Source organism: Crotalus tigris, unplaced genomic scaffold, assembly GCF_016545835.1.
Source record: "Crotalus tigris isolate CLP2741 ecotype Arizona unplaced genomic scaffold, ASM1654583v1 scf7180000017969.2108049, whole genome shotgun sequence".
NCBI lineage: Eukaryota > Metazoa > Chordata > Lepidosauria > Squamata > Viperidae > Crotalus > Crotalus tigris.
Window position 1 is genome coordinate 1,070,125 of NW_024096751.1, and position 12,390 is coordinate 1,082,514.

At 38.8% G+C, this 12,390-nt stretch overlaps 1 protein-coding gene across 1 annotated transcript in view; it reads right to left on the reverse strand.

The window, feature by feature from the left end:
- The window catches only part of LMBR1 (limb development membrane protein 1), a 69,887-nt gene extending 58,246 nt beyond the window's left edge, over positions 1 to 11,641 (reverse strand). Inside the window, exon 1 of the mRNA XM_039345670.1 lies at positions 11,373 to 11,641. Within this exon, the coding sequence (XP_039201604.1) occupies positions 11,373 to 11,435 (63 nt within the window). The 5' untranslated portion in view covers positions 11,436 to 11,641. The remainder of the gene's footprint in view (positions 1 to 11,372) is intronic.
- Positions 11,642 to 12,390: the final 749 nt, after the last annotated feature.

Here is a 12,390-nt window from a genome sequence, read left to right on the forward strand (position 1 = left end):
AATTCCACAGCCAGCGTTGCTGGCTGTGGAATTCTGGGAGTTGAAGTCCACATGCCTTAAAATTGTCAAGGTTGAGAAACACTGCTGTAGTTGCTGCACTAAGGAAGTTCCTAGGAACTTTCAGCTTTGACTTGGATGGGGTAACACATTTCCAGATAGGGCGTTCAGTTTGTAGGGACAGGTTTGAACAGGAACAGGTGGCAACCAAGACCAAAAGAATCTTCATCTACAATTTATGTTATGAGACGGTGCTACCCATTCTTGGTTTGGGAGGCCCTTCTCACAAGCACTGATTTTAATCCTCGCCCTCTTAAATTACTGCAATGCACTTTACATGGACGTGCATGTAAAGAAGCTACAAGCAATGGAGAATACCAGCATAACCTGTTATAGGTGCATCTCAGTACAGCCATGTAACATGAAAGACAGACTTCAATGGGTTTTAATTCCGAGAGTAATTCTTTTCTGGGTTCTTCCATTTCACATGCATTCCTTTTTTTCATTAATGCTTTCAGGCTGGATGGGAATTACAGTTTCAGTTTCAAAACAACTGAGTAGTATCAGGTTCAGAAGGATTACTCTCTATATCAGTGGTTCTCAACCTTTTTAATGCCGTGACCCCCCAACCGGTCGTAAGTCGAGGACTACTCAACCAGTCGTAAGTCGAGGTCTACTCAACTGGTGTAGCACCATTTGCAGAATGGGACTTTTGGCGGCTCAGCAGGGCAGAGACAGCCTGGACAATTCCTATTGGCTTTTGAAAGCCAATAGAATTAGTCTCTATTCAAGAGAGTCTATTCTATTGGCTTTCAAAAGCCAATAGAATAAAAGGGAGTAGCACAGCTAAGGAAAAGGGAGGGAAAAATGGCGGACTCCGTTGTTTGGCGACCCCTGTGAAATGGTCGTTCGACCCCAAATGGGGTCCCGACCCACAGGTTGAGAACCACTGCTCTATATTCTAGCTTACACACGGGAAGGCTTAAGACAACTGTAAATTGATATGATAAGAAATATGTATTATTTAAAAATAGACTGACTTTCAAACTGCTGAAATAGTCCATCTGTGTCATGAATAACAATATCTAATGCATAAAAACCAGCTCTGTCTTTGAAATGTATAATTCCATTAAAAGATGTACGAGATGCTTCTCTGAATATACTTCCCTATGCACTTTACTACGCATTTTGCAGACAAGAACATGTTAGCAGTTGCTTCATATTAACCCATTTTTTAACTTGGACTGACTCATCCATCATGCAGACTACAGCAGCAGAAAAAGTCTGGGTGAGGCAGCTTATATGAATCTAATCGAAGAAGATATGATAACAAATAACATGAGGAGATATATAAAAAAAATGAACACAATTCCCTTTTCATTGATTTTTAATTTGATGTTAATTCTTAGCAATTTAAATGCCACCATGTTGCTACCTAGTTTATATGGTGTTTTTAAATTCTGTATTTTATTTGATTCTATAATATATGCTTTTATTTTATAATATAGGCTTATATTCAGATTGTATTTTTAAGTGCATTTTATTGTAAATCTTCCAGAGAGCTCCATCTATTGGACAGTTTAAATGTTTTAATAATAAACAAATAAATACAGCTGGATTTGCTTTAGCATTACATTCACTAATATGATGTATTACATAATAGTATACATAATAGGAGCCCTGATTATACTTGGGAATTCATTTAAAAACTGTCATAAATGTGGGTTAACTAGGATTGATCCCATTGTTATAGTAATAGTGTAATGCATCTAATTTAATATAATAACTATAGTTATAACAAAAGCAAATCTACAATAGCAAAAAACAAATTGCATACTAATTAGATTTATACATCATCTTAAGCCATAATATACTTTACTTAGTTTCTGCTTAACATATCATTTGCTTCTCGCCTTTAATGTTTCTAAACCAACTTTTGCAAACCCAGGCAGGCTTGGAATAGCCATACTTATACATTCCTACCTTTAATGTCCTTAGAAGACAGTGATTTTAATTTGTGCCATCTCTGTTCATTCTGTTCCATCTTAGTAGACTGTGATTAATCCAATTATTACCAAGATGGACAAATCCTATACCAATAGATGTTGAAAATACCACAATAAAAAGGAACATTTTATCATATACAGTCATGCAAAAAAGTCACACTGTAATGCATTCAATATGGGGTGCCCTTGAAGAATATCCGGAAGCTTCACCGTACAGCAGCACGGGCAGTTACGAGTGGTTCTAGAATAGAATACATTACACCTCCATACCAAGAACTGCATTGGTTGCCAGTTTACTTCTGAGTCCAACTTAAGGTGCTGCTGGTTTTAAAATTCTTCACGACCAGGTTATTTGAGGGACCACCTTATCCCAACTACATCTGCTCATCTCATTATATCTGCCATGAGGCATGCTGCAGGTCCCATTGTGAGATAAATACACGGTGGGCCCAAGGAGGTAGACCTTCTCTGGCATGGTAACCACCTTACGGAATATTCTCCCTCCTGAAGTGTTACCTTCTCCATTCCTACTTATCTTCCAGAACTCCCTCAAGATCTGGCTATGTCATCAGGCCTGGATGTCTTGAGGTGTCTCCCTTTGCTGATCTAAACTCTTGCACGTTTTTATTTCAATATGATTGTTTTTGACATGTTTTACTTTTTGTTATACACTCTCCAGAGTCACTTCTTGTGAGCTGGATGGCCGTTTAATAAATAAATAAATCTATTAGAAGGAAGTACATCACACAATTCATAAAATCTTAAAAATAAAATTTGAACTGAAACCACAAATATTGAGAATAATTCTAGAAAGTATAAATGAAAAGTATCACAGCTTCAGAGACAGTTTGATCTAATGGTTAAGGCACTAGTCTAGAAACCAGGAGGAGAATGTGATCTCTACTCCCACTTTAGCCATGAAAGCCAGCTGGGTGAGTTTGGATCAATCACTCTCATTCAGTCCAACCCACCTCGCAGAGCTGTTGTTCTGGGGAAAATAGAAGGAGGAGGGAGTATTAGGTATGCTCATCACTGGCAATGGAAGAATGAATCTGGCAAAATGTTAGAAAAGTGAAATTCTGTTGAAGATACAAGATTGGGAGACCAAAATTGGTGAATATCCTGCTGTGGCAAAACTGACAGTGTTTATAATAGATGTTTGACTAAATTTAAGCAGGAATGGATTCCCCTTTATAGAACACATTACATAGCAAAGCAGATTTACGCATCTGAAATACAGTTTCTATGAAGAGTTAACAGACTAATGAAAAGCAATGGATGAGATTATTTAAATAGATATAAACAAAGCTTTCCTATGTTTAATATTAAATATTAAAAGCACAGCATAAATATTTAAGTGTTGGTTAGTAATTGTGGAAAAAAGAATGGAAAAGGAGAGTATCTCATCAAATTTTCCTTCACAATGTTTTTACCACATTCTATTTTTTTATTCTGCATTCTGTATTTTTACTCTTTAATGTTTTGTGCAGGTAGTCCTTGATTTACAACCAGATGCTTAACAACCATTCAAAGTTACAAAAAACTCAAAAGAAGTTATTTACAACTCATTCTGGAAGTTACAATTGCTGCATCACCTCTACAGTCATGTGATCACATTTCAGATACTTAGCAACTCACTTGCATTTACAACTGGTTGCAGCGTGCTGTGGTCATGTGATCATATTTTCCTTTTTTTTGCTAAAGGTCATAAAACTGAGCCTAGTGATAATAACTTATAACCAAAATTATTTAGCTGAGTCTTCATGTACATAAATATAGAAGGGGACATACAATAATAAAAATTGTATTTGGTAACAGAATGTACATATTAGACTCTTTTTTTATGTTTCAGTGCAAAACAAAGAGCTACACTGCTAATACAATATCACATAAACTAAAGTCACCGATAAGAATTAGTCCACACATAGCCATAAAACAGTAAGACTGAAGATTAATTATAGAATACATAAAAGACGCAATTACAAAGTGCCCTTTCAATTTTTTAATGGGAGCATAAGTACCAAGACAAATGATATCGCTACAAAGGCCTAAAATTTCCTGTCTCCATCTACTGCATTACAATTTCTACTATAAAATCTAAGCGCATTAAAAAAGAAGTTATTAGTCTTAACATTCTTAAATCCTAAGCGCATTAAAAAAGAAGTTATTAGTCTTAACATTCTTAAATCCTGTAGACAAAGCAGAATAAGTATTTTAATCATGATCATGTCCCCACGTGCCTTTAGCGCCAGAAGATAAAAAAAAAAAAGCCAAAATGGCAACTAAGTTCTATTCAGCTAACTTCGAGTTTAATCCTCATAGTAAGACAGTGATGTAAATAGTGAAGAGGAAACTGATATTATGTATATTCTACCCCCCCCCCCCAAAAAAAAACATACTGGGCAAGGAATAGGCTAGTCAACACAAAAAAAAGTCCGAAGTTCAGTTTTCTAAATTTCTTAGCTTTCCTTTAAAGAAAAAGGTGTTTTCAGGGGGAAAAAAAGCTTTGCTAGGAATAAGTAGGTCCTCAGAAATAAAAATGGAAATATTCTTAGCTCCTATTTATTGATATAACAGGAAACATTTAGCAGACCTTAATTATTCTCTATGCACAGCTGGATCTGATCAGTCTGGGATGGGAGACTACAGGAAATCTCGGGACTAGAGGCTAGACTGAGAAAAAAACAGAAAAAAACAGTGATAGATCACTTGTGTATTGCTGCCAAAATATTACATGATCATATTTATGTAATAACCAGAAATGAAGCTTGACTTGAAAGAGACTTTGGTCTCCAAATCGCAGGAAATGCAAGACAATGCAAGGCTATCTTAAGGGGAAAAAACCTTCAAAGCAAACCATCAGAAAATCTTAGCATTTAATAATAAGAGAATAACAGAAAAACGGAGTTGGAAGGGACCTTGGAGGTCTTCTAATCCAACCCCCTGCTCAGGCAGGAAACCCTATACCAGTGATGGCGAATCTTTTAGAGACCGAATGCCCAAAAATTGGCCCTGATCCCGCCCCACCTTGCCTGCCCGCAGGGCCACTCACCGCCTCCGGGGCTCGCCGCAGATCGCCCAGGCAGCCCAGCAGCACCATGGCGGCCACGCCCTCTGCCTGTGCCCCGCAGCATCAACTGTGTGTGATGGGGCGTGAGGGCAGAGACTTGTCCATGCTGCCTGACTGCCATGTAAATGAGCTGCGCTGCGCTGCTCCACGTGGGCCACACTTGGGGTCGACTGCCTCCAAGGGAGCTGCTAGTGAAGGGTCGTGGGGGGAAGCAAGGCTAGGGCAATGGCACATGTGTCCACTGAGAGGGCTCCGAGTGCCGCCTTTGGCACCCGTGCCATAGGCTCACTACCACTGCACCATTTCAGACAAATAGCTGTCCAATCTTTTCTTAAAAACCTCCAGTGTTGAAGCATCCACAGCTTCTGAAGGCAAGTTGTTCTACTGATTAATTATTCTCACTGTCAGGAAATGTCTCCTTAGTGCTAGATTATTGCTTCATTCCTTGACTACCTTTCATCCATTGCTTCTTGTCCTGCTTTCAGCTGCTTTGGAGAATAGATTGACTCCTTTTTCACAATTTGCAAACAAATGTTTTTACTTTATGTTAATTCCTTATTCTGCCTTCTGTATTTCTACTCTTCAATATTTTGCACAGGTAAACAAATAAACAAATAACAAGATTTACTATACAAAACCACAGACTTTAAAAATATATTTCATGTGCTTCTAGTCTGAAAGTTAGGCTTAATATATAAATAGAAAAATTCCATGTGATTGGACATGGCTAGAAAAACCAGTTTTATCAAAGCATCTTGTTATCCGTCAATAAGAAGAATAAAACTGTTTTAAGATTGTATGAAATGTGCTGTATATCCCCTTCCAATTAAGAAAGAATTTAACCAAGTCACATGAGCAATAAAATTAATTTCCCAAATCATTGTGCCATGAAAATGATGCAGTTGTACGAGGCTGGGGTAATAATCACAAAACTCCTTCATTTTAACATGCTCCATATTTCTAGAAAGAAAGTATTAAGGACAACAAAACACAGTTCAGTTCAGATTAATTCATAAAAGAGAACTACTAGATGTTAATAACGTACACCCTGATTTGAATAAGTCTAGTCTGCTATAAATCTGAAATAATCAAACATTAATTAAAAAGTGAATGCAACAGAACTGCATCAACCCGCCAATGACATTTATGAAATGGCAAAATGTCAATCTTCCACAAGTCCTACTACATTATCTTATGATGGGAGAGGGGGAAGAGTGAGCAAAGGAGGACTGAGCAAAGAATGATGGGAATGAATTATTAATGCATCTATAACTCAGCAATCGCCCTAGGCATGAAATCATACTCAGAGTCAGTGGGTGATTTTGGGCCAGTCACTCTCTCTCTCAGCTCAACCCATCCCACAGGGTTGATGTTGTGGAGGAAAATAGGAGGAAGGAATATTAGATATATTGGCTACCTTCAGTTTCAGGATAGAAATAAAATAAAATAAAAATAAATACTATCTGCCCAACTAAAATGAGGAAGCTCCAACATTAGGAAGAATTTTCAAGGAGAGCTTTGAAGACCTGAACTTCACGGTCAATGATCTAGAGGAATTGTGGAATGAAATCAAAGTTGTTAAGGATGAATCTGAAGAAAAACTGCCAAAAATTCAGAAACAGAAAGCAAACATGCCAGAACAAGAGTGGAAATTGCTGAGAAGAGAAACAAAATCCAAGAAAAATAAAGATCTCAGGAAGGAATTTTACACAAGATTTCAAACAGCTGTTAAAAAAGATTACAATATCTATAATGGCACTGAAGATGGAAACAAACATTAAAAACAAGGAAAGTCTTCAAAAAGATCTCCAAACTCAAAAAGAAGTTCCAACCTCAAATTGTTAGGTTAAAAAAAACCAGTGGACAATTGATAACTGATTCTAAAACAATTCAACAAACATGGAAAGATACTGAAATTCTCCACAGCAGATGTGTCAATTTCAGCATTCCAATCATTACCAATAGGAAAGCTATCAGAACTAATGGCATTTCTACAGAAATATAACAAGCAGCAGAATACACTGTAAAGATTTTAACCAACCTGTATCAGAAAATTTGGAGAATAACAGTCTTCAACATATTGGAAGAAATCAGTCTATATATTAGCAACAAAAAAAGGAGACACAACAGAGTATGCAAACAATAATACTACACAATATCTTTAATTTCACAAGACAACAAAATAATTCCTAAGATCAATTAACATAAATTAGAGGCCTGTATGGAAAAGAAGATGCCAGATGTTAAAGTTGGTTTTAGAAAGGCCAAGGAACAAAAGATATTATTGCTGAGGCACATTCAATGAATGAGAAAGTCAAAGAATACCCAAAATAAGGGAATGTGTGTTTTGTTAATTATGAAAATGCCCTTGATTGCATCAACCATATCAAGCCATAGAATGTGGAAATCCTGGAACATCTTCATGAAAAATATATACAAAAATGAGGAAACTATAGTCTGAGCAGATCATGTTGAAACATACTGGCTCCAGCTTAGCTAAGGAGTGACACATAGCTATAAATATGGCTGCATACTCTTCCCAAACTTATTCAGAATATATTGAGGGAAGCCAGATTATCACAAGATTACTGTGCTTTTAAATTGGAGGAACAAACATCAGTAATTTCTGCTGTAGTGATGATGCTCCTCTGAAACGGCAAATGAACTGCAAGCTCTAGTAATGAAAGTCAAGAAGTGCAATGAAAAAAACTGGACTACAATTAAATAAAAAGATCAAACCAGTATTAACAGGTATAGCAACCAGCCTTGAATTTAACAATGAAGATAGTGAAATGGTGGGTAGTTTTTTGCCTTTTATAATTGATTTACAATAGTAAAAGAACTAGCAGACTAGCACTTAATAGAGTAGCCACAAAAGCCTTGTAAAAGATATTCAGATGTGGGATATCTCCATATCTACAAAGATCAAAATCGTGCAGGGAAGTTTCTGTTGTGAAACTGTAAAGCAGTGAAAGTTAGATTTTAAAGGAGCAGGATAGAAACAGTACTGACACTTTTCAATATCATAAACAGCTAAGAAAACCAAGAAGTGGATCAGTGACAAGCAGATCAGTGAAAAAAATCAACTCGGAGTTCTCATTCAAGACACAAGTGATTATGCTCAAGTATGCATGCTTAGGACATATAACACACATGACTCAGCTCTAGCGAAATCTATAATGCTAGCAAAAAATAGAAGGAAAGAGAATGGACTCTTTACAACAGTAAAGCGGATGGACTCACTCAAGTGAAACAGCAATGGGTACACTACTGGAATACCTAAAAGCCAGGTTGGAGAAATATCATTCTGGAGAAGATAATAGCAGGTAATATGCAAGAATACATTTAAAAGGAATTAAATAATAGGAGAGGTAGCACAGTCTACTAAATATAAAATCTGATTGACTTTAGACATTAATGTAAATAAAAAGTAAAAGTACCATTTGCTCACACTTCCATTTTGTTTGCTCACTTGGTGTTACACCTAATGGGAGAGGCATAGCTATAGCTTAATACAGGCTATACCGACTTGTCCACTACAAAGCACTACAGATTCCCCCTTTGGACTTTAATAAGATATGGCAAAAAATGACAACATGAATTAGAAAAATCTCAAATATTCGTTTAATAGCTTATATGATCCACTATGTACTGTTTGCATTGTGAAACAATGCAAAGTTGGATAACAAAAACCAGTCAGAATGATTTGTTGTAACATTACAATGAAAAACTCAGTATGCACAGGAATTAGGAAACTGATTTAAAGCATATGCAATATCAAGGAGATGGGACAAATTATGTACACTTGCAATTAATGGTTACATCATTCAGTGTGGTATAAAGGTAATCCTCATTCAATGATCACTCATTCAACAAATGTTCAAAGTTGTGACAATGCTAAATGAGGGGGACATATGACAAGTCAGTTGTGGACACTACTTTCTCCCCACAATCACATGATTGTGATTAGTGCGCTTGCCAACCAGTTCACAATTATGACAGTTGCAATATCCCATGATTACATAATCATCCTATTTGATCTTCACTGAAAAATTTTGACAAGCCAAGTCAATGGGGAAACTGACAGGAAGTAGCAAATGACCACAGGATGCTGCGAGTGTACAGGCTTCACCTAATGACAGCAATTGTGACTATTGCAACTAACGTTATAAGTTGGTGCAGTCAGATGATATAGTATTTTATCTACTTAGCAACAGAGTTGTCGTTCTTAATTGTTAAGCGAGAACTGCCTATAATGATTAACATATGGTATTATTAATATTCAGGCAGCTCAGTAAAAGCTACTATACAATGGCACAGGTGGCATATACTTTTACAAATAAATATAGTAAAAGGAAAAGTGGATTACAACTCCTACATTTCTCTTTTGGATGAAAAATGAAATGTGAAAGATAATGTAATCCCATGAAACTAATGAAATGCATCTGCCACAGGCATAATATGGGAACAAAAAGTCACATTTCACCATTGTGCCAGTAGGAGAATCGTGGGCTATTATCTGGATAGTAGGATTAAGTTAAATGATATAAAGCAATTTAACACCAACATGAATAATAAGTAGTAAATTAAGCCAGGGTTCAAACCCAGCTTTTCAGGAACCAATTTTAACTAACAGGATAGGGGAAGAGAGCCTTCTCTGCCATTGTCTTGCCCTTTGGAATATCCTCCTTCTCAAAATCCCAAAATGAGGTGAAACCCCATTCTCCTGGTCTTTCAGAACAGTTTGAGTACCTGGCTCTGATTGTTTGCTTGGGGCTCGCAGAGAAGTAGGCAACCTTTGGGCTGGCTAACACCTTGAAGCCCATCCCTTGCCTTTTTCATTTTAGTTATATTCCTGTTTTAGCTGCCATCTACAAAAATATGGTATTTAATCTTTAATTGTACACTAACGAGAGTTGCCTGGTGCAATGGGTGGTCTCTAAATTTTAAATATGAAAAGTTACACATATATGGTTTTTTTAATCTGGCATAATATTGTAATATATCTAGTAATCTGTATTCCCCATTCCTGGTATTATAGAGATTTCCAAAGTTTACAATTATTTAAAATGTTTATCCCACCTTTGTTATTTTATAAGTAACTTAAGGCTGTAAAAATATAGCATGCACCGCATAATCTTGGTATAAGAGTTCAAAGGATTGCATCGTATATACCATTTTTCAGTTTACATATGTATCACAAACACATCTAAAGCATGTTTTCTTGTGGCAATAGAATAATTATTATATTTATGTTTGTGGGCCAAATGTCTTATCTGGGGTAACATTCACTGAAATTCATTTCCCATGGTGCCTGTTGTCTTACATCTAGTAGAAATAAAGATAGTACTCAACTTACAACCATTCATTTAGTTCAAAGTTACATTGGCACTGAAAAAAGTGACATGACTGTTTTTCACATTTACCATAATTTCAGCATTCCTGTGGTTACATTATCAAAGTTTGGATGCTTACAACTGGTATGTATTTAGGACAGTTGCAATGTTCTGGCGTCATGTGATATTTTGCAATCTTCTGAGAAGCAAAGTCAATGGAGAAGGCAGATTAACTTAACCGTGTTACTAACAACCAGAAATTCACTTAACTGGGGCAAGAAAGGTCATAAAACGGGGGCAAAACCCGCTTAACAACTGTTTCACTTAGCAACAGAAATTGTTGTGCTCACTTGTAGTTATAATTTGAGGAATATCTGTACAATGCTAACTGGTTTGGGAGGACTGCAGTCCTCCACTCTCAATTCTACCTGCTTTAATTGTAAAGTGTGAAACTACTGAAATCTATGTTTTGACTGCTTCTCCTGAGAAACGAGGCTTCCCAGGACTCAAAAAGAGGGTGGAAATGGACATCTTGACCTGTAGAGGATAGAACAGCAACAAAAACGGATTTGTAATCACATTCCTATTGCATTTTGCCTTCGCAAGCAATACACAAGGGGAAACAATGCATTATTAATAAACTGCCAAGGGAAAAAAATATAAACATTTTACACAAATGGTGAACCTGTTTTCTTAAAGGGAAAGGCGGGGAAGAGGGAAAGTGCCTGAAAAGGCAGAAAGACCCAAAGCCAAACAGTCCCGTGTAATTTGCAAGAAAGTGGCTCCCAAAAGCGCGCCCTCGCCCCACCCCACCCACCCACCCACCCCCGGGCAGGCCGTGGCTTCAGGTGGGGCGCAACCCCCGCCTCAGCCGGGGACAAGGGGCGGGCAGGCGAGCGGGCGGGCATCCGGAGAGCAGCCGTGGAGCTGAAGGCGGCCCCGCCATGCCGGACAGCTACGCACCGTGTATTCCCGCACTTGGCTGTGGAAGTTCTGCTCGCGGATGCTCACTTCGTCCGCGTCCATCCTGTCATAGCCCCCTCCAGCAATGGCCGTTGCTGTCCCCGCACCTCCTGCCTCCCAGGGGACAAGCGAGGGACCATGGCCGGTGGGCAACGCCTCAGGCCGGGAGGGGCGAAGCTCGGGCCGAACTCGCCGGCTGCGGCGACGACAACAACAACTGCGGTGAAGGCGGCAGCCCCGCAGACGACCTCACGTTCCGACGCCGCCCCGCCCCTTCCCTCGCGAGGGGCGTGTCAGGCCATCTTGCAGCGGAGAGGGAAAACTGCGCCTGCGCAAACATTGACACGCCGTAGGGGCATCATCTCCCCGCGGACTCGGCAGGCTCGAAGGGGGAGGAGTCGCTGTCCGGGGTGGGCGGGGCTGATGGACGCCGAGGCTGGGTTACCAGCGCTCCGGACCAATGGTAAGGAACAGAGGCGGAGTTTCAGTGCTCGGCGGGGTGCTGAAAGTGTGCAAGCGAGCGTTCTCTTAAGGCGGGCTTCTTGGTTTCCTTTCGAGGCGCCGGTGGAAGGGAAGCCGCCCTGCTTGCGCTGCGGAAAATAAGTGGTAGATTGAAGGTAAAAATTATTAGTTAAGGATTGTAGTATGCGAAGCCAAAAGCATATATTTTTTCTCTCCTGCTCTATGGAGTAGAGAGTTGGTCTCTGACAGAAGGCCACCTGAAGAGACAGGGTTCTCAACCTTGGCAACTTTAAGACTTGTGGACTTCAATTCCCAGAATTCCTCAGCCAGAAGCTGGCTGAGGAATTCTGGGAATTGAAGTCCACAAGTCTTAAAGTTGCCAAGGTTGAGAACCCCTGGAAGAAGCATTTGAAATGTGGATTTACAGGCAGCTGTTACATATAAGCTGGGTTGACAAGATCAGAAATGAGGAGGTGATAAGCCACCTGGGAAAGCCTAGGGAAATCATCAAAACAATTAAAAACGAAAATTAGAATATCTTGGACATGTGATGCGA